General features: G+C 55.4%; 3 protein-coding genes across 3 annotated transcripts; 1 reads left to right on the forward strand and 2 right to left on the reverse strand.

Moving 5' to 3' along the window:
- Window positions 1-3655: 3655 nt before the first annotated feature.
- On the reverse strand, window positions 3656-4753 carry LOC104264837 (chemerin-like receptor 1). Its single transcript, XM_009822060.2, has one exon. It carries the CDS (start codon window positions 4739-4741, stop codon window positions 3656-3658), a length of 1086 nt encoding a protein of 361 aa, XP_009820362.2. The 5' UTR covers window positions 4742-4753.
- A 1417-nt stretch (window positions 4754-6170) lies between these two features.
- Window positions 6171-12900, forward strand: SHMT1 (serine hydroxymethyltransferase 1). Its single transcript, XM_059826583.1, is given in 12 exon segments — window positions 6171-6312; window positions 7629-7858; window positions 8410-8555; window positions 8858-8973; window positions 9063-9223; window positions 9393-9474; window positions 9724-9936; window positions 10212-10328; window positions 10668-10790; window positions 11088-11204; window positions 11389-11499; window positions 12026-12900. Coding segments are annotated over 12 exon segments (1728 nt in total). The 3' UTR covers window positions 12196-12900.
- A 3400-nt stretch (window positions 12901-16300) lies between these two features.
- On the reverse strand, window positions 16301-22374 carry SMCR8 (SMCR8-C9orf72 complex subunit). Its single transcript, XM_009820182.2, has 2 exons — window positions 20021-22374; window positions 16301-17789 (listed from the first exon to the last, which is right to left on the reverse strand). Exons 1-2 carry the CDS (start codon window positions 22372-22374, stop codon window positions 17336-17338), a joined length of 2808 nt encoding a protein of 935 aa, XP_009818484.2. The 3' UTR covers window positions 16301-17335.
- Between the last annotated feature and the right edge of the window lie 193 nt (window positions 22375-22567).

Raw genomic sequence — 22567 nt, forward strand, 5'->3', positions numbered from 1 at the left:
TCTGGGGATTCTGTATTTACCTTGCTCAATGCCAAAGTGTTAATGACTTCATCACACTGCTCACCCTGGTCTGCTAATTCACACCAAATGCTCTGACTATCAAAACTTGCTTATTCTCTCAGCTAAGGCTCCCCTGTGCACAGCCTGAACCCCGCATGCCCCAAAGGCTCTGCCTGAACCCCACACGCCCCAATGGCTCTGCCTGTCCCAGCCCGCTGTTTGTATGAGTGGGGCCGTGGGATCGGCCCCTCCGAAGGACCAATGACGGCCTCACGCCAGCGGGGCAGCGGGTTCAGCACCTTTCTCAATGACTGCAAATACTGGGGGGTTCAGGCTGTTCCACCCATCCGATCGCATCTGAAAGAGCCTTGAGAGCAAAGCTGCGTCAGAGCGGGGCACAGCTGCCAAAAGAGTTGTTCAACCTCTTTGAATTGTTTGCGTGCCTTTGGAAAAAATTTTCCCTTTTTTTTTTCATTCAAGCTTTTCTAGATAAGTGCATGACAAACACAAGTATCAGAGAGAATGAACAGCCTGCCTCCTGGTTGGGAATGAAGGACTGTCAAAATTATCGCTGTGATAATGAGATAGTCTGAACTTGAAGAAATTCGATACAATGGGAGATTTATCCTGGAACCAGTCCCTTGGCAGTCTGACCCTGTATTGATGTCAGCACAGTTTCTTATTGCACAAAGGCTAGGGATCAGACCTGGGATGACAGACCCATCTCTATCTCAAGCACATCCCGTAACACAGCAATGGCCATTACCATCGATAAAACGTTTGCTTCCCCCTTTTTGGCAAGGGTTCTCAGGAATGGCTGTCCGAAAACTTTCTCAGCCCCTTCCCCATCACGCAGGGAGATTTTCAGCTTTGTAAAGACACGCTATTTTTCTTAGGCGTAATAACGTGCTGCTTAGAGAGGAAGCAACTTCTGGAAGGGATATTGTGTGAGAGAGAGAGAGAGCAGTTTGGTCTCGGGTCTGGAGTCGAATGGGGTTAGCTGATGAAACAGAGCTACTGCGCAAAAGGCACGCTGGGCTTGGCTGGGATGCCAGGGAGGAGATGGTGCTCTGTGGGTTAGTTACCTACTGGTATGCCAGTGGTAATTCCTTAGATCACCCAGACACTCTCTGCTTCATTTAAATCATGTTGACCCATGGGAATCCTCTACCCACCTTGGATGTCCAAATGACCCATAAAATTGCTTTCTTTCCTACCACAAACCAGGTCAATACTTCAAGCCCTGACCTTCAAGGGTGCCAGGGTGAGGAGAGAGGCACGACAGGAGTCTGAGGCCTTGGTCTAACTAACACTCTCAGAGACTCTTGTCACAAGGAATTATGTGGGCTCTGCAAACAGATAAGGAAAACCAGAAAGAGCAAACGCTGGTCTGCTCAACCTTGACACTGCAATCGATGCTGTAGTTTACCACCAGGAGCAAGTAAATAGCCCCAGAGTTGCATGCTGCATAGCAAACATTGCTGGTTTATCTGAATGACAGGCAGCAATTTGTGGCAAAGGGTAAATCTCTCTGTTCACTCATGCTTGACATATGGATGGTCTTGTTACATTCCCCATTCTCAGCGGGTTTATGCATGAATTTAAGGTTAAGTACATGCACGCCTGTAGGATCACGACCTTCATTTAATATTGCATGGCCCAGCAGACCCATAATTAATCCCTAACATGTTCAAGTGACAGCTCTCACTCGGTAATGTCATCCACGCAGAATAGTGAGGTACATGTAAATTCATACATTCTGGCTGGGAGTCAGAGGTTTTCCAGCTGTCGGAGCAATGAGGCTCCAAGGCAGGTTTCTGGCAGGATGAACAGGACAAATGGTAGCTTTTGGGCCATTTTACAGGCAGATTGGGCAGGCCAGGAGAGGGAGGTGTGATACAGTCACTTGCTCGTTTAGCTGCCTGGGATGGGCTGGAAATGACAGCACCTCAATGCTGCCCTTCCCTTTTACGTGACCAACATTTTCTACTACGAAAACTAAAGCAGTTTAGAGACTGATCAAGCCTGGGAAGAAAAGCCCCACCATCTTCATCCGGAGCAGTTTGCAAATGTGAAACTTGAGCAGACCCAGCTCAGCCACACCTGCTCCTCTTCCTTCTCTGAACCACTGGTTTTCAAAAGGTCTGAAACCCACCGATAAGCCAGCACTGCAGGCTGGCAATCAGATCCACATGGACAGAGTGCCCCGGGGCAAGTCCTCACACCCAGGTCGAGTCCTGTCTACTTCAGTCATGAGAGTTGCTGCTAATACCAGTGGTTTGTTTCCAAATTCTGGGTATTTAATTTTTTTATCTAGTTGTTCTGTTGCCAAAGATGAGCATGCTCAGTCAGGTTCGATCACCAAGTGTCTTATCACACAGGCAGCACAACAGGCTGGGTACATTTTACATAAGTTTAATGGGGTTTAATATTCATTCACCAACAGTACAAAATGTCAGCTCTCCGCTATTTAAGGGCCAGAAACATGTCAAACACACACACAGACAAGCGTTGCTCAGAAATAGTTATGCTGTACATCAAACCTGAGTAACTGGAGCATAACCAGTAATTCATCCTGCCACACATCTGGGGAAAGAAAAGATGAGTGTCTTACTGGCTAGTCCCAACCCTACAAAAATGCATACAGCCATTTCATTTAACCCTCTTTCTTTAAAAGACGCATTTGTGAGAGCGCCTATGGATGGATCCCACTGCACGGTCAAGCTGCTTTTTTTTTTTTAAATTATTTTCTCCTTAAGCTTTAGCAGCCCATGCACCAGACTGGAATGATATGTGGGAGAGGATCTTTGTGTTTTCTTTACTGATTTAATTATGAGGGACTTATGGAATAAGTCTCTCCTCCCTCCTCTTCTCCCTCTGGACAGCTGAAACACCAGCGCAGCTATACACCTCCGGCACAGCTATACACCTCCGGCACAGCCGTACACCTCCGGCACAGCCACACCTGATTTGGCCTCCTGGTGGAACCCCAGCAAAGATGAGCTGCCAGGAAAGTCTGGCAAGGGCAGGGATCAAGCCCTCCCCTCGGCTCGCCATGTGCAAATGCACTGCAGGCAGGTGAACCCAAGGGAGATGCAAACAGGACTCGTCCCCAACTGCCGCCCCCCGGCACGTACAGGGTGACCCTGGGCTGGGCGGCAGCGTGGAGAGCACCTGAGAGCTCCCTCCTTGGGAGCCAGGAGGAGAGGAAAGTAAAGGGAGCTCTGCCAGCAGAGTCACAAACCCGGCAAATTTTATAAAGGCTCGCCTGTTAAAAACTGGAAGCTGTAAGAGATCGGCAGTGCCCAGGCAGCCAAGTCTGATGACTGGCAGCCACCACCCAGGCTGTGGTTGCCCTCGCGGCACAGCCAGCCAGGGAGATGTTTTGCCAGGTACGATGGACCATAGGGAATGGAAAAGGTACAGGGAAACAAGGCGTAAAATGCTGCTTTTTCGAGCCGCCGTGCTGCAGCTCCAGGGAGTCGTTTCAATTCCATAGTGTATTAAGTCATAGTGGGTTTGAGATACCTCCAAAACATCAAATCACACTTGGTCAGCATGCACAGCCCTTTGCAGCCCCCAGTCCTGCGATTATAGCTCTGAAATGAGGGGAAACTGCAGAGAAAAGAACTGCCCCCTCCACACCAGCGCCCGCTCAGGCCCTCGGCACCTCTGCTTCCGAAGCGGACCTGGACTTTCGCCTGCTGGTCAGGCTGCCCAGGACCGACTCCTCGCTGAAGGCCCCTTCGAAGGTCGACAGGATGGACTGGCAAAACTTCTCCTTGAAATCCGGCCCTACAAATACGTACAGGATGGGGTTGATGCAGCTGTTGAAGAAGGCAAGGCTGGAAACCAAGGGGATCCCTATGTAAAGGGCCATTTTCATCTCATGACTGGAAGAGTTTTTGGATATTTCCAGCAAGGAGAAGACGTGATAGGGGAAATAACAGAGGAAAAACGAGGCTGTGACAGCAATGATAATTCTGTATGGCTTCGCAGAGTTGGCTAACTGCCGTCTTTTCAGCTTGACAGCAACGATGCTGTAGCAGATGAGAATCACCGTGAAAGGGATGAGGAACCCGCATAAGAATCGCGTTATGATCATCGCTTTATGCCGCATCCTCCACAGCCTCCGCGTTGCCTCGGACGTGTAGTCATCGGACAGTGCAAAATTATTATAGCAGCTGGTGATGTTCCTGGAACTGACCGCAGTGTCCCGAAAGACGAGGTACGGGGAGCTGAGGAGGAGAGCCAGGACCCACGTCCCCAGTGCGATCCTGGCCGCCAGCTCCGGACTCCTGTGGTTGTGAGACCAGATGGGAAAGGCCACAGAAACGCAGCGGTCCATGCTGATGACTGTCAGGAGGAAGACGCTGGCGAACATGTTGAGGAACGCGATGGTGCTGTTCAGCTTGCACAGGAGCTTGCCAAACGGCCAGTGGAAGCCCAGGGCGGTGTAGGCGATGCTGAGAGGCAGGAAAAAGGTGAAGATGAAGTCGGCAATGGCCAAGTTGAGGAACCAGACGGAGTTCACCGTCTTCTTCATCTTGAAGCCTGCAATCCAGATGACGAGGCCGTTCCCTGTCACCCCCAGCAAACAGGCGATGCTGTATACCACCATGGAGAGGATGTGCATGCTCTTCTGGAGGCCGGAGTAGTAGTCATGGGCAGTGGCGTTCTCAGACTGCACGGTGGGGGAACCGGCAGAGAAGGGTGAAGGGGAAGAAGAGACACCCTCCATCACCAGCAAGCCAGAGTCCTGAAATCATAACAGCACACACCGCTATTATCTGCGGCTCCTATGGCTCAGGGAAGGTGAAAATCTTTGCTAGCAGGTGTACACAAAATGTATATGCAAAGCCAGATTATATAACTTCATATATAATTAATATAAAGTCCATCTCTATAGCATGTCACAGAAACCAGCACGACCAGAGAAACCGACCACGTTTTGCTGTTGGTGCTGGCACTGTCAGAACAACCGCTCCATGAACGGCCAACAACAGCAATCCGGCATGGGCCAGGAGCAGAACCATGGAAACCCAAATCCCTCAGCTGTGACCAGTCCTCTTCGGATGACCAACGACAAATTAAGATAGCAAAAACCATCTAGACTGGTAAAGATTAAGTTAAAAGACTGTTCCTTCAACAAGTACCTTCCAGGGAGGTGCACTCTCATAGCGGAACGGCACCCGAGGTGAATTCGGGTGCAACCCTCAGCCCTTTACCCACAAACCACCCTCCCGGCGAGCCCGTGATTTCCCTCGCCCCAGCACCCCACCTCGCCAGGTCCAGGCAGGACTCGCCGCCGTGCCGCACTCCTTCGACACTCTGCCCGCAGCGGGTGGTCTCACCTCCCGGCCGACTCCCCTTTGAGACGCTGCTCCTCTCCACAGAGTGACTCACGCTGCCTCGGTCTATTTTCCCATGGTTTGGGATCACGAGGAATTTAGTAGGATCCCTTATTCCCTAATCTTCTTCCTCAATTTGTGGTGCATTGATTTAACCCCTGAAGCCCCGGCGGTTGCGGACTCCCTCGGGCCGGTTGGCCAAGCCCATCCGCTATCTCGGATTTGAAGCACAAGGAAAACACGGCCGCTCTCCTGCCTGCGCGACTCGTCCCCCTGGGACCTTCCTTCCTCCCGAGCACCCGGACACCCCTCCGGGCTCCGGGGCTGCCCTGCCGCGGGGGGCACGGGGCAGGCTCTGCTCCCAACGGCAGCAGCGGTGCCACGCCGTTGCTGCCGGGCCGTGCCACAGCCTGGCACACCTGCTCGCCTTGAGACATGGCTTCGGCCAGCAGCCCGGCCGGGGGCCTCGGGGGGGGCTGGAAGCGCTCCCTGCCCGGCGGGGGTGCAGGGCGGCGGGGGGCTCCCCTCCTCCGGCTCACGGGGGAGGCGAGGGGCACCCCTGGATCACGGGGGGCTGGGGGAGAGGCCCCCCGGGGCGCACAGCAGGCGGGGCCGGGGCTGCAGGGTGACGGCAGCGGGGTGACGGCAGAGGAGGGGTGACGGCAGAGGGGTGACGGCAGCGGAGCCCCCGCCCGCCGCCCGCCCCGGCCAAGGTCACCCGCGCCCCGACCGCCACGTGCTGGCGGCGCCGCCAGCCCCGCCTCGGCACGGGCCAATAGATCGCGGGGAGGTGGAAGAGCGCGGCGCTGATTGGCCCAGATGCTTCCGGAGCGCGTTCCCCGCCGCCGGCCTACCGGGGCGGTGCGAGGCGTTGATTGGCGGAGGCGCGGAGGGGCGTGTCTGAGCGGTCTATGCTAGGCGCGCGGGCTCCCGCGCGGTGGCGGAGCGGGACCGGGCTTCGGTGCGGCGGGCGGGTAGGGGCCGTGCGGGGCCGGGACAGGGGGTGCGGGGCGGGGAAGGGCCGTGCAGGAGCAGGGCACGCCGCTGCGGGGTGACAGCCGGGCAGGCAGTGCTGTTCCACACGACTGGTGTCAGGGCAGGGGGAGGGCGTCAGCCTCTCAGGGTGGGGGAGGTGGGGGAGCCGGGATACGGGGGGATGCAGAGCCAGGTGGGGATAGAGCCTCAGGGCTGGGGTTCATCCCTGCAGCAGGTGAACTGCCAGGGCTGGACTGGTGTCCCACCACGAGGGTAGAAATGGGGGTCTCATCCTGGGTGGGGAATGGGGAGCTCTGTCCCCCCCGAGCCTTCTGCAGGTCTGTGAAAACTCTGGGTGCGAGTACTGTTGTGACCCGTGCTGGGGGGACACGCTGGACCCAGCTGTCCTGCTCAAAGCCAGAGCACTGCACCCTGCCCTTGCCCTCACAGCCCTTTCCCTATCTCAGTCCAGCTTTTCTGACAGCGGGGGGATTCCCACCTTGCCAGTGAGGCCCCAGGCTCAGGAAGGAGGGCAGCTGGGTGGCCCTGCTTGGCAAGAGCAGCCTGCAGCAGGCCTGCGCTGAATGGACTTCAGCAGCTTGGCACAAGCAAACTGAGTGGGATTGCTTAATAACCTGCTCATGGCCTTTTGCTGGCCTCGCAGGGTTAATGAGTAAAAAGATGCATTGTTTTCAGCTAAGGCAGAAGCTGGGCTGTCACGCCTGCCAAGGAGTTTGTGCTCTGCAGGGGAGCTTGTGCTCTGCATTATAATGTGAGCAGCGGTTGCCTCTCCGGGCCCAGCTCCACCAGCTGTGCTTGCTTCAGTCAGGGTTTGGGGCCGGACTCTGTCTTGCTGGGGGTTTGCTAATACACAAGGGAAAGTAGCCGAGAGGTAACGTAATGCACTTTAAAAGCTCAGGTCTGTGGGTATGAGCACTTCACTGCACTTGAAATTAAACAGCAGTTTTAATAAGACACCCTTGTGTCTATGAGGGCATTTGCTACCATGTCCTAGAAGCCCTAAGACTCGCAGATATATGGGAGCAAGAGGGAAAGGCATTGCTCGTGTTGCTGATCTGGTTTGGTCTGTGCACAGGTTCACCATGTCCCCAAGTGTCCAGCCAGGCGCTGCAGAGCTGGGTGGGGGGACCCCAGGCGGGGTGGTGATGACAGAGTATCAGAAATGATCAGAGCACTATAATTAATGAACTGGACTTAAATCAGTGGGGGAAGCCTGACAGTTGTCTGTGTTCTTCTTGCCCAATGGCTCCCAGCCCATCGCTGGTCCCTCTGTGTTTCCAGGGAAGACGTGGGATGGGAGCAGGCAGGGCGCAGGGATGCAGTGCAGAGGCACCCAGCCCCACTGCCATCCCAGCCCATCCCACAAACTCCCCTCTCTGCTGGCAGGTGGCCTTGGACCCAGCAAGAAGATGGCAAACTCAATGCAGGGCGACGGAGGCCTCCCCAGTGCAGAGCTCTGGGCCTGCCATAACAGGATGGTAATGGAGCCGCTCGACAGCAACGACCCGGAGGTGAGAGCCCCATCCTGGCCCATGCCCAGCAGCCACTTTGTTCATCCCCCAGACAGCCGTGGGGATGCTGACCTCCTTGAGCCGGGGATGTAGCAGGGAGATGGTCCAAGGCTGAGCTGGTGGCACCCATCCATCCTCCATGCCCCTCTGCCTGTGGTGAGAGGTAGAGTGAGGGCATCCCCCAACCATCTGCAGATAACATGGTGGTAACTTCAAGCAGAGGGGTATAAGCAATAGATGTGAAGCTCTAATGTCCACACCAGAGCAGCCCACCAGGCCATGTGGCAGTTGCCCTTGACTCTTGAGCCCAAATGACAGCTGAATTATCTGGTAGCTTCCCAGCAGGTAGAAACCCAAAACATGGCCTGTGACCAGACATGAACTGTTTGTGATCAGCTGTACCAAGAAGGGATCTCATCTTCCTTCTCCAGCACCTTTCCAGACCCCTTTCCATCACCCTGTCCCCTCCAAGGGTGCATCCCCTACTGCAGAGCATCCATGTCTCCATGCAGAGCTGGCATGGGTGAAGCTGTTTCTCTCCCCTCCCAAAGGTGCACAGCATCATCAAGAAGGAGAAGCAGCGGCAGAGGCTGGGGCTGGAGTTAATTGCATCAGAGAACTTTGCGAGCCGAGCAGTCCTGGAGGCCCTGGGGTCCTGCATGAACAACAAATACTCTGAGGGCTACCCAGGGCAGAGGTACGGGTCCGGGGCAGAGTCCCGCCCAACCCAAACCCTCGCAGGGAGGGAAGAGGAATGACCCACGCTGCCAGACCTCACCTCTGGAGAGGAAGTGATGTCCTGGCACTGGCAGCCGAGCTCTTCCAGGGCAGGATCTGACCCTCTTGGCTTCTGTCCTTGGCCACACATGGAACAATCTCAACAGGGTCACGTCTGCTGCAGCTGCTGTCCTGGTGGCTGCCGTAACCATGGCATCACTGGGTTCTCCACAGCTTGGTCACAGGGTTTGGTTTAACCCCTGCCCCATCCTTTACCGGCAGGTACTATGGCGGGACGGAGTTCGTAGACGAGCTGGAAAGGCTGTGCCAGAAGCGAGCCCTGCAGGCGTACCGGCTCGACCCCCAGAAGTGGGGCGTCAACGTCCAGCCCTACTCAGGTAACGGGATGCTCAGAAGAGCCAGGACAGCTGCACTGGCCTCTGCACATCCCAGCACCCGTAACAGGCCCGGTGTGCTCTTGTTGCAGGGTCACCCGCAAACTTTGCAGTGTACACGGCCCTGGTGGAGCCCCATGGCAGGATCATGGGGCTGGACCTGCCTGACGGGGGCCACCTCACCCATGGGTTCATGACAGACAAGAAGAAGATCTCTGCCACCTCTGTCTTCTTCGAGTCTATGCCCTACAAGGTACAGAGAGCTGCTCCAGCCGGAGGCAGGATGCAGTCATCATAACTGTTGGTGCCTCTTAAAGTTAGAAGGACTGGCGCCAGGCTCCCAGCACTCCCTCCTGCAGGACGGTGCTGCAGCTGATCTTCACCCATGCCAAGGTGGCTGAACCCTCCTCTTCCTCTCCCAGGTCAACCCCAAGACGGGTTACATTGACTACGACCGGCTGGAGGAGAATGCCCGCCTATTCCACCCCAAGCTGATCATAGCAGGTAAGGATCAAAGCCTTACCGACCTCCCTGGTGACACACCCTGGGTGGGGGTGGCTCCCTGAAGCCAGTAGCACCCCGGTAAGCCCACAGGCACCCAAGGATGCTGCAGTGCCAGGAGGAGACCTCAAATTCATCCATACTGGCAGGAGCTTGTGTGCTGTCCCATCCCCATCGTAAGGCTGGACCTGGGTCTGTCCCAAGGTCCTCAAGCATCTGCTCCTGTCCCCTCTACGTGCCATCTCCCTGCAGGTGTCAGCTGCTACTCGCGCAACCTGGACTATGCCCGCATGCGGAAGATCGCCGACGCCAATGGTGCCTATCTCATGGCTGACATGGCCCACATCAGCGGGCTGGTGGCTGCTGGCGTGGTGCCCTCCCCCTTTGACCACTGCGACGTCGTCTCCACCACCACCCACAAGACCTTGCGGGGCTGCAGGGCCGGCATGATCTTCTACCGCAAAGGTGCCTGACCTGGTTGGGGAGCCGGGAGAAACGCTCCACCCAGGCCGGGGGGGCTGCAAGTTAAAGCTCCTTCCTGCTCTAGCTGGGAAGGAGGGAGGGCAGGAAGGTCCAGGGCCTCCTGGGGGCATCTGGGGAGCTTCCCAGGGCTAACCGTGGCCCAGATTTAATGAGCAACAACCACTATCCCTCCTCTGAGGGGCCAGCGGGTAAAAGCAGCTCGTGGGAGAAGGGCAGCCGTGCTGCCTTGTGAGCAACCCTGCTCTCCCCTCCCACAGGCACCCGCAGCGTGGACCCCAAGACGGGCAAGGAAACACTCTACAACCTAGAGAGCCTCATCAACCAGGCGGTCTTCCCCGGGCTGCAGGGAGGCCCTCACAACCACGCCATCGCAGGTACGCATCCAGGCTGGCTGCCAGCTCCAGGATGGCAAAGGGAGCTGGGAAAGATCTCGTGGCTGGGTTCTGACCCTCAGCAGCAGTGCAAGGGGCTCGCAGCCTGGAGGTACCATGGCAAGGAGTAGCCAACTTGCTCCAGCATTGCCTGAGGAGTGACCAGGCTTGTCCCATCCTGCCTTTTGACTCATGGTAACACCGCCAGTCTGGTTAGGGGAAGGGACTGTCCGTCAGTTTGCTCAGCTTCCAGGATGATTTCTGATAGTGGTGCCACACATCCCCACCGGCTCTCCCGGTGGGAGCCTCCAAAAACTCACCCCGCTCTGCCTTCCTCCCCAGGGATCGCTGTGGCGCTGCGGCAGGCCATGACGCCCGAGTTCAAGGCCTACCAGCAGCAGGTGGTGGCGAACTGCAAGGCGCTCTCGGCAGCGCTGATGGAGCTGGGCTACGACATTGTCACGGGTGAGGGCAGGTTTCGGTGGCGGGATGGGGCTGACGCCTGCGTACGGCCCGGAGTCCGAGCCAGGCCACAAGGGCAGCACATGCATGGACGTGGCAGGCAGGGCTCTGCCATAGCAATTCCTCAGGACATCTGCAAAACTGTTTCGAAGCAGCCTCCCTTCCCAAGGGCAGGCCCCCTTCTGCCCCCAAAACCAGGGGCAGGCCCCAGTGCAATCCCAAGCCTTTTTGGCTGAAGTCTCGTGCGGGAGCAGCATTTACCCCGATCCCACATCCTCCACTGAACCCCTCTCTTTGCAGGGGGCTCTGACAACCACCTGATTTTGCTGGACCTGCGCAGCAGAGGCACGGATGGCGGCCGGGCTGAGCGGGTGCTGGAGATCTGCTCTATCGCCTGCAACAAGAACACATGCCCCGGTGAGGAATCCCACAAGCTCTGCCGTGTCCTGCCCTGCACACCGGGCATCTCCCCTGGCCCGTGCAGAGCTTCCTGCAGGGGTCCCAGCTCCCAGTCCACCCTGGACACTGGGAAACGGGATTAAATCCCGTGCATGGCGGTTTTGGTACTGGGTTTGGTCACGTGTGACTTGTTCTGGTGCAGGCGACGTCAGCGCCCTGCGTCCCAGTGGCCTGCGGTTTGGGACACCAGCTCTCACCTCCCGCGGTTTCCGACAGGATGACTTCCGCATGGTGGCTCAGTACATCCACAGAGGTGAGGCCGGGGGTGTGTGTGCGGGGCTGAGTCTCAGCTCCAGCAGCAGCCCGGGGCCAGGGCAGCTCCTCTGGGCGAGGAGGCACAAGCTGGGCGGCTTCCTCAGCAGCTGGCAAGGGAGCGCACATACAAGTGAGGAGTTAACTGTCCCACCTCCACATCTGGATACGGGAGGCAACATCTGGCCACAGCTGAGACAGCCAAACCCTCCCCACAGCACAGGCAGCGGGCTGAAAGCCTGGATTAAAACTGTACCTTTTGCAGTCTTGTTCCAGTTGTCCTCAGGGATCCCACGCTGGTTTCCCAGGACAGCAGGCCCCTTGCAGCACTGCTCCTTCCCTCCCACCTGTCTCGGGGAGCAGCCCCAGAGCTGCTGTGGGGTGTGCAGGGCCAAGCCCGCAGCCCAGCCTCGCAGGCTCCCTGTGCAGGGCTGGGAGAGGTGCGGGATGCGGCAGCTGCCCACTGCGGGCACAGGCAGAGGTGTTACAGCTGCGAGGGCTGACCGACGCGTCTCCCGTCCTGGCAGGGATCGAGCTGACGCTGCGCGTGCAGAAGGACATGAGCCCCAAGGCCACACTGAAGGAATTCAAGGAGAAACTGGAGGAGGAGAAATACCGGGGGGAGCTGAAGGCACTGAAGGAAGAGGTGGAGGCCTTTGCAGCCACCTTTCCGCTCCCGGGGCTGCCTGTCCTGTAAGGGGAGGCACCCCTACCCGCTCCTGGAGCCATGGAAGTACCCGGGATTGTGGCACACTCACAGCCCCAGCCGGAGACCAACGCCCCAGTGCCTTCTCCCAGCACCTCCCTGCTGGCACTGGCTGCGGTGCAGCAGTGGCTCCTTGTTTGGCTCTTACCCACCTCTCTCCTCCCATTTGGGGCACAGGACCCCCCTGAACACAGCCCCCCATGGGGAAATCAGCCCTTTCACCGTTCAACATTACAATTGGGACCAAGCACCAGGTAAACCCCGGCCTCACGGCCAGGTTCGATCCCACTCTCGCTGGCTGGGGGAGCGGCAGACGAGGTTTAGGCAGGCCTGCCCACATTTACCCAGACACGCTGTGCTCAGCTGCACAAGAGACTTTACAGCCGCTAAAACCCTTCCTGGTTTCAGCCTCCAGGATTTCCTTTTGTGCCTTCCAGCCTCTGCAGGCTTTGACAAGGCCAAGCCTTGTACCGCACCCACTGAGAACAGCCCTCCTGGGATCACCATCCTGTCCTAGCCCACGTTGCTGGTATTTCCTAAGACCTCTGAGCTCAAAGCTTAGGTAGAACCATTTTTTAATAAGCACGGTAAAATTAAGAATTTAACCACAATGTATGACAAGAATTATAAGCTTTAAAAAATACAACCAATTTTTTTTTGTATTTCAAAAATATCTGAACCCAAATAAATAAATTTTTTTAAAAGTACATTTCTCAGACTAGTTATTTGGTGTTAACATCTGTTAAACTCTTGTGCAGTGACACTTACAGCACGACACTAAGACATGCTTCTTGGATTTCTCCCGGTCACACTCGTTCTAACTACTGACGCAAGCATTCGGCACGCACAGGCACACACACACGTAACTCAACATGCAGTAATAGGATACAGTGCTTTAAAATAAGATGAGAATTCATCGCAGCCTCCTCGCAGCCCTCAGAGGCATCTCTTAGCCCAGCCCCATCCCCGTGCCGGCAGCGAGGCAGCCAGCGGGACCAGGTACCCTGTGTTTCTGCCTTCCAGTTAAAATGCGTCTCGGGGACCAGCGTGCGGTCAGTTTGTGACCCCTCCAATATCGGGGTACAGTCTGTTGCTCTGACGTTGTGCTACGGGGGCACCGCGCGGAGCAGGTGCGCTCCTTCAGCCTGGGCAGCTTGCTGAATTTCCCATCGCACCTTGTTACAGGAGCCTTTTCAAAGCGCTGCTACAAGTCCCAGATCCCACCCAGCTCTCCGAGACGCTGAATCCGCAGCGTGGGCTGTCACCCACCACCAGATCGGGGGCTCAGGGCCCCCGCACACTCAGTGAAAACCAAGGAACAGGCCTGGGGCGATGGAGCCATCAGCTCTCACGCCTCAAGTGCCTCTCCCACCCCTTACCAAATGGTGAATATTGCTAGAGTATAGGCAGTACTTCCCTAGTCAAGGCAAGGCAGCTTTGGAGCTGCTTAGAAGTGATTGCTACTGGATGAAAGTAAATCCAAGCACTATTCTCTGAGAAATGAAACCTGTGTAGGGTTAATATCGCCTACTCCTATGGCTGACCCTCCGCAGGGTGGGATCTGAAAGCTGCGGGCTAGCGTAGCATAGAGCAAGGGCTGGCAGTTCATCTCCCGAGACAAGAAAGCGGAGGAGTAAGAAAAGGGCACCCTGCCCTCCTGGTCTGATGAATTCTCGGTCAGGCTTAAAGCCTCTCTCCCTGACAGCCAGCAGAGAGAGGAGGGAGCCGGAGCGGGAGGCGGGGGCATGCTGACAGCACTCACGGCAGCAGGCGATGGCCATGCGCAGCACCGCTGGCTCTGGCGCTGGAGGGTCGGTGCGGGAGGGCTGGTGAGTTATTGCACTGCGGCCGCGAGGAACCTGCCCTGCTCGCGGTGGAAGGATGGCTGGACGGCAGCGCTCGGGCGGTGCGGTGCAAGCCGACGAACACACGTGTCAAGATTCATTGCGGGAGCTGTTAGCGTGAAGATCGTAACTTGTTATAAGTCTGCTAATATCGGAAACTAGTGAGGTAACACAGTGAAGATGAGGAAAAAGTCTTAAAGTGCCGATACAGGGATCTTTACTGTACAGGAGCAGAAGGTCGGACTGAGAAATTACTGAGCAAAGAGGTTCAGCCCCCGAACCACCAGCTGCATGCAGACTCCCCCCGATTTCTGCCACCGTTACGGGCCCCACGAGCAGCAAGGGCAGGCTGGGCTCCGGCTGCCCTGAGGTGCCACAATCCGATGTAACTCCCCCTTTCCTGGAGCCCGAGCTCAGAGGTTACCCTGCCGTGAGCCAGCTTTAGGAGGACAAGCACTCCAAGGAGTATTTCTCCACAGCTCTTGCTTAAGAGCTGAGCTGCAGATAGTGCAGGGCTCCTGTTTGGAAATGGGCGACATCCCAGCAAAGCCCCCAGGGCATCCTCCCAAATCAGAGCTGCTTTGTTGCTGAGAGATGAAGCAGGTCGGACAGATGGTAGTGCGAGTATTGCTCAACACAGCCTTGAATATCAGATACTACAGGTTTGATAGAGGGAGCAACGAGAAGCGAGTTATTTATCAAGTTACGAGCGCACCTGAACACCAGAGGTCGAGACCACTGTGACTAAGAGATCAACCAACACTAATCATCCACCCCGCTCCACCACTCTGCGCTGTCAGCCTGGAGGAAGACGTAAGTGAGTCAGCAGGAAAATAGTTCGTCCCTCCCTCCTCAAACCCAAACAGCATCACATTGTTTTCCAGCAGGAAACAAGCTCCCGTGCGGAGCACTTCTCCAGAGCTGTGGGGCAGGCAGGACGCAGGGAGCTTTTGTCTGCCCGGTGTCACCTGCATTACTCATTTACCGAGATGCGTCTTCCCCCAGGGAATCTTGCCTCAGCTTTAGTGTCGCAGCTATCCAGGTGCACGCGAATTGACAAGGGGACACCTCAAGCGTCCTTCAGAAAGCAGGCGTTTTCAAAGGACACGGAAGTCTTTCACCAGCAGACCCAGTTCACATGCGACAGGAGGGCAGAGTTAGGAAAGGAAAAGGCCTTTAAACATGCTCTAAAGGTGTGCAGCCCCACGCACAGGCACACCACTCACCTTCATGAAGGTGACGCCACGCTGCTTCCCAACTGCGACCTAAAAACACCATCGTAAGCAACCCCTGACCTTGGAAATCCCTCTGGAGCACCACGAGCTCAACTTGCCCGGCTGAGCTGGCCTCAGCGTAAGCCACCAGAAACACTAACGTTTAAAATAGCCTTTCTGCCCTGTGGTTTATACCTCCCGCACTACATCAGAGAGCCCTTTCCAGGGGAGAGGAAGAGGCGGCAGCGGTACCGAAGCGCAGATGCTGGTGCCCGACTACAGCCTCCCTAAGAAGCTTCCTTGCCTTTGGGACACAGGTTTTGGAGCAGTGCAGGTCTCACAGCAAGTTTTAGTGGGGTCTGAGCCACACTGACAAACCCCAGTCCCTATACAGAAAATTCCCCAGGCACGGAAGGAACATCACATTCATCTCCAGCACTGCCTCACACCAGCACAATAAACAGAGGTTTAAAAAAACCCAAACCAAACAACGCTTCAGCTAATCTTGTACAATCTCAGCTGTTCTCGCCCCATAATCAGAAGAGTCCTAAAAAGAAATAAAACCAAGGCTATCTTTCCTAGCAAGGCTTTTCTTGCTTAGAAGTACCACGGGGGCTGCTGCCACCACACAGCACCGAGCAGAGCAGACCGCAGCCCAGGACCGGTGGCCAAGGAGCAGCATCTGCTACGAGACTCCAGAGGGAAGCGCTGTGCCCAGGCACAAAGTTTTCGGCACTGACGGGAACAATCTGGGAGCATCACCATGCTGGTGGCACAACCTTTACGGCACAGGCAGTGGCGCAGAAGCTTTGAAAGGGAAGTCCTCAGCGTTCAGGCTCAGAGAGCGGTGGTTCTGCCCCGTCCAGAGCTACCCAGGAGTGCCCCGGGAGAGGTAGTCGAGACATGACAAAGGCTCGGCCAGAAGCAGCATGCAGTGACGCTGACCCTGCTTTACCGCAAAGCACAAAAGTCAACTCCCCGACAAAAAAACAAAACCAAAAACCTATTACAGATACAATGTGGAATCCAGTACATTCATCCCCGATGTCTCCTGAGCACTAGTATCTCGCCAGCCAGGCAGCCTGCTCTAACAGCCTGCTGTCTCACAGCGTAGCTTCAGCTGAATTGCACTGTTCGTTTCCCCATCACAAAATGCACCTAAAAATGAGGGTCCCCCCAACTCTGTTCAGTTCCCCTCTCTCCTTAAAAGGCCACCCTTGACCTCACATGCTTTGAGGATTCCTGGTCTCCCTCCCACCCTTCTCAGAGGTTGCCCAGCAAATAGGATGTGACAAATTAACAAGGCACATGCTCTACATTCACAGCAGTGGGCAGCTCCATGCTCGCCAGCATTAAGGATTCCTTCCACATTCCAGATGTTAACAAAGCTGAGAGAAACCGGCAAACGCTTTCTGGGGAGAAGCACGTGTGCCTCCACTGCTCTCCCACCCGCCCAGGGACAACCCGTCCTGGGAAGCGCCAGGAAACTCAGAAAAATGCAGGAAGGGAGACCATCCACTAGCGCTGCGCACAGATGGGTAACTGCAAGCTGCCACCCTGCCAGGGAGCTTCTGAGCTACACTCACGCGAGACACGGGTGGGTTAAAGAACTTCATGTGGCCTTTACATCTCCCCTCTGGTCTCCATCCTGGCTCCACAGAAGGGACCAACAGCATTTAGGGCTCTGGCAGCAGCGTGCGGAGCACTGTGTTATTTTGGGGGCTGCACACTGGTAAGTATTGATCCCCAAGACAGCCCACCTCTCTCTCCATGCCATAAATCCCCTAGGATGCTGCCATGATATGCTTTAAAAGTTAATAGTGCCCCTTCTATCATTTAAAAACAGAGTGCCCAGTGTTTTGTGTGATGGAACATCTACGTTCTTGGCTGCAGAGAACCACACAGAAATCCGGTCCCTCAGACACCGATTTCTGTGGAGCAGAGACGCTTGCAAACGCATCGGCTTCTTCGCCCCTTCTCAATGTATGAGAGCTACTGCAGACAGCATCAATGTCAAGCACGGATGATCTTTGTCAGACTCTGAGTACGCAGGCAGACAGCCCACACGCGAGGCTAGATTTTGTACAAAAAGCTGGGAACATAGTCAAATCGGAGCAGAGGGTTCACCCCCTGGCCGGGTTCCTGAATGTACTGCAGCTTCAGCAGCTCAGCTAAATACTGTACAATTTTGATATCTTCATTGGCAAGGCCCAGTTGAAGCTTCAGAAAGTTCATCCTGCGATTCACAACGGATTCCTCTGGTTCCCTTTCACTGATGGGAAGGTGCAAATGATGGCAGAAAGTGAAGAGGAAGGCTTTTGAACACAGCTGGGTGAGGATACTTTGGACGTGCATATAGTAGGTGCTTCCTCGTTTGATCTGCGTGCGGTGGTCTGCCAGCCGGGACACTAAGGTGCCTTTGTAAAGCGGGCAGCGGAGAGTCTTACTGTCGGCATCCAGAATGCTGACGTACCGGCTGTATCGGCTCAGGGCGTGCAGCACGTTCACCCCGGCAGGCGACACCATCCTGAAACAGCAAGGAGAAAAGTCACGGCTGGAGGGGACCGGACAGTTAAGCAGCAGACTGTGTCCGTGCCCCCGTATCGCATGCGATTTCCCTCTAGCTCATGAGCTGATGTGAGAGCCTCTGCAGGCAAAGGAAGTCTAGCACAGAAGAGAATGGCAAATTAGTCTCTCCAGCCTGCCAGATCCCAAAGAAACCTTGATCCCCTGGATGCCCACATGCACTAATCCGCACCATGTGTGCGCTGCTTCATAAACCACTGTGCTTCGAGTCAGCTTCCTCCCTTGGTGGCACGGAGGGGGAGCGATAGGACATCTCTGGTGAGCAGGAGCAAATCTTGCAGCAGCTGGCAGCTTCTGGATGTGACAGCAAGGACCCAGAAACCCAAACCAGCCCCCGCCTTGCCAAGAGCTCCACCTTCCCCCCCTATCACTGCTTCGGGAGGGAGCTGCTCGGAGGTGGTCAAAGCCCTGAGCAGAGTGAAACCTTCTGCCTTTCCTGTAAAAAGGGAACCATCCTTAAACCAGAATATTCCCTGGTTGAGCCTGGGCATTTTTCACTCAGGTGCAAACCCACAGCACGTTCACAACACACAATTATCCAACAAGCCTACATTAATGTTATTTAAATGCAAATTACAAGCCTACGCAAACTCTACCTTCTGCTCCTCAATTCTGCGTGGTTAAAGTCGCTCGGTTGAGATACAGCTCCCAGCCTCAAACCAGGAGCCCCAACTGCTGCTGTAAGGGCTGCCCCTGCGCCCAGGCAGCATCTGGCCTTAGGAGATGCAGCACCCTTACCAAAATAATTAATTTAGCCTCTAAGTTCCTTCCCAAAGCCTTTGTACAAATGGTTTGCTGAGAGCACCCACGTTAAACTCAACACTTAATTAGCATTCCATGGAGGAGAGTCTAAATGACTGACACATGTTATAAGCAGTTCTGAAAAAAAATAATTACTTTTGTTTATAAAAATTGCATCTAACCGCAAACATTGAGCAACGAGTAAACACTCAAGGCTTTTAAAAACCTCACTGACAGACAGAGAATTTTGAGAGCAGTCGGCAGAGCTGTCATCCTGCCTCACGAGCACAGAAACAAGGGTAAACTCGCAGCTTAGGATAATTTCGTCATCCACAACCCCCAGCGACGCGATACTCAGCAGCCCAGAAAGCAGACTTCTGTATTTTGATTTTCATGCTGCTCAGAAACACTCTTTCAGGAGCTATTCCAGCCCATATCTGAGCAATGGGCTGCCACGCTGACTCATGTTTTCCACGTTGGTGACAGCAATGGCCATTCCCTGTCATACCTGCACCCAAAGCGCCGAACACATCCTGGTAACACACAAAGAAAATCCTTTTCATAACAGCAACAAAGGCAGGGCCAAAATCTTGAGAGCTGAGCAATTGCTATTTGCTAATATAAACTACAAAGCCACATTTCAGGGTTGGAGAAGGGCTGCTTGCTTTCGCAACGGCCCTCAGCCTGAGCAGAAGTTTCCTTTGCATCTGAACTGCAATTCCACCACTGTGGCCCGCACAGCTCCGCGGACCTTTTTTCCTGCATTAAGGCTTGTTATAAATAAGTTTCTGTCCATTTGCACCCCCTCAAAGAGAGCCCAGCAGCTCTGCAGGCTCCGCGCCTCCGCTCTTCCCCACGACACCCAGCCGGCACACCCTCACCGACACAGCCCAAGGTGCTGGCACACCAATTTCTGACCTATCGATCTCATCGACAGCACATCATCTCTCCAGCAGGGTCCAAAAGGAAAAACCCTCCCCATATCAAAGCATCCATTTCAAAAACAAGACTCTACCTAGAAATGTCGGAAGAGTTTCGGCAGGAGACAGGGGAAAGCAGAGTACACAAGGGACTCCAGGAGCACTCGGTTATCAGACCAACCAGGAAAACAGCGGGATGCGTGTGTTTGTTCTCTGCTTTGCCAGGCTAAGACCTAAACCAGAGGGAAACCTCCAAGCCACATAAGTAGTATGAGCCAGGCAGCAAGTGCCCAGCAGGTGTTTTAACTCTCAAGTGAGGCTGGATATAAAGAAACAGACAAATCTACCCACCTTCAAAATATATCCCAGAAGCAGAAATTCATGGCAGCTGCACAGATAATTAGACAGAGACCTCCCCTGCGCACCAATTCCCCCCTGAAATTCCCACTTATGAGAGTAAGTTTTCATCATACACCTTGACACCGATAAAGCAAATAGATCCTCGATTTACCTCTGGAGTCCAATCAACTTCCACTTCTGAAAATCCACAACGTGCAGAGGAGAAGTGACCCAGTGCTTCACGGGTTTGGCATAAATGCCGTAGTTTGGCACGAAGATGGAGAGCGCCGTCACAAGCTTCTTGACTATCGCTTCCTCTTCCCCCAGCACGATCAGGGTCCTCCCGCTGAGCAGGGAGTAGATGGCGGGGTGAGCGAAGGGGTACTGCCTGATGAACCGCAGCGCGTTCTGGCCAGCCTTTTTTTTGTGCCTTTCACTCGCCTGACAGGCGGGGTGAGCAGGAGAAGGGGTCCTGTCGGAGCACGTGGAGGCAGCGCTGCTGATATAGCTCATGGAGTCCGAGCACTCGTCCAGGCTGCTCTTACTGACCTCCCTGCTGCCCGTCAGGTAGCGTGAGTCAGGCTCGTAGGAAAGGAGCCCCCCTGAGATGCCGTCGTGGGAGGGGAAGCCCCCCAAACTCCCGCGCAGCCCTGGCTCAGCCTGCCGGTATGGCTGCGGGGGGATCCTGACCACCCCGTCCTCGTCACAGGGCTTCTGTCCCAGGTCAGGCAGAGGCTCAAGGAAATTGGGACTCTCCTTCCCGATACAACAGGCAGAGTCAACCTGCACTAAGCTTTCCTGTTTTGTAACGTCCTCCTGCTCGTCAGCGTTGTCCGCGTTTAGTTTGGGGGTGAAACGAAGGCCTCCCTCTTCATCATCCACATAAGGTTCCTCGTTAATGGCACTTGGGTAGCTCGCTTTGAAATCTTCTGGGATGAGCGACTCGGAGGGACACGTGCTGAGAACCTCGATGCTGTCCTCGCTGACAGTCCGACGGCTGCCCACCTTGCTCCTGCCCGCCTGGGGGCTGGGGCTGACGGGTAGGCTGGCCTGGCTCTCCGATTTTGTCAAGCCAGATGCGGACTTCTCCGTTCCAAGAACCTCGATGCTCTCACCACTACTGATGCTGCCTTTAATATCTGCATCGAGATAGTCCAGGTTCTCCTGGTGTTCAAATGTCACAGACTCGGTCATTTTGGGTTCTTGGGAGTCCTCGATTTCCTGATCCATCTTGATGGGCACGCACTCCACACTGGACTTGTAGGATCCCAGGCTGATGACCACTTTAGGAGGAGGGGACTCTTCTGAACACTTTCTATCGACGACATCTTGACTGAGCCCCTGGCAGCCTCTGTACTGTTTTTCAGGTGGTTTTTCATTCAGGAAAGATACATCCTCGAAGAGGAAGTTTGTTACGCTTTGTTGCTTTAAGAGCGCCCTACTGATCTGGTCTGTCAGGAGGTAGCACACATCACCTCTGAAAGTCCTCTCGATCTGATGCAACTGGTCAAGGGTTTGGGTGAAAAAATAAATATCGCAGAGTTCCTCCAGCGTCTTCAGCTTCTTGTCAAAGCATTTGGCAGACTTTGCTTTGATGAGCTTGGGCGTATAGGACGGCACGTGGGCATAAAGGTGTGTTTCGCCAGGCTCGGCAAGGTCGGAGGTAGTCAGGTCCTGATCGCAGCCCGCGTTGGCCTGATCCAGCGCACACTCCGGCTCGTAGGGGTGGAAGTCGGAGTCCTTCAACTTCCTGTAAGGATACGACCTGATTTGTTTTAGCAGATCTTGGTGCTCGATGATAGACTTTTCCACGCTGGCCAGCTCGTTGGCCTTCTCGATGGCTTGGGTTGTGTAATACCCTTTGTCATTGGCTTTCTTCTGTATCTCGGTTTCATTGTGCAGGACAGTCCTGGTGTAGTCGAGATCTTTCAGTTTCTTTTCCAGTTCGTTTGCAAAAGCTTTCCTGTTCCCCGTCTTTAGGCATTCGGAGGCTTTAGAGAACTCCATGGAGAGTTCCTGAAACTGCTGCATGATTTTGTGCTCATCGGCAGAAATGTAGGCCATGCAGAAGGGCCTCACGAAACCCCTGGCTTCGAGGTCGTACAGAGTCAAGTGGTGGACGTACGCGAAGGCCCCTTCCTTCGAGTCCCCCAGCACCACTTTGGAGTCCTCCACGAAGTTCAGCTTCGGGTAGGCAGAGCCAGGAGGGTGCCCCACGAAGGAAGCCTGGTAATCCACAGACATAATCCGAAGGGAAAAATAATTGAGATCAAAAGTGCCCGACACTTTGGCATCATCGGGGATGGTCAGGAGGGGCTGGGGCCCCACTTGCTCCGAGAACTCGGAAATGAGGATGAAGTCCCGGGTGAACTTGGAGCTGGCGACCTTGGCCCAAGGGTTGGCGCCGTGGCTGGCGAAGGGGAAGAGCGGCACCGAGTACTCCTCGGGCAGGGGCGGCTCGCTGCACAGCTCATCCTCCAACTCCTCCTCTCTGGTGAAGGCCACCACGTCAGGGGCGCTGATCATATTTCCCGCAGGAGGGGACCGACATGGAGCAGCGAGGCCCCCCCGGTCCCCCCCGCCACCGCCACCGCCGGGCCCTGCGGGAAGCCCCGCCGCAGCCCCGGCCCCGGCCCGCCCGCAGCCGGGCCCCCGCCGCAGCCCCTTCTCCCGCCGCCTCACGCCTCCGCCATGGCCGGGAGCCGCCGGCCCCGCTGCC

The sequence above is a fragment of the Gavia stellata genome, chromosome 18 (genome assembly GCF_030936135.1).
Source record: "Gavia stellata isolate bGavSte3 chromosome 18, bGavSte3.hap2, whole genome shotgun sequence".
NCBI classification, from domain to species: domain Eukaryota; kingdom Metazoa; phylum Chordata; class Aves; order Gaviiformes; family Gaviidae; genus Gavia; species Gavia stellata.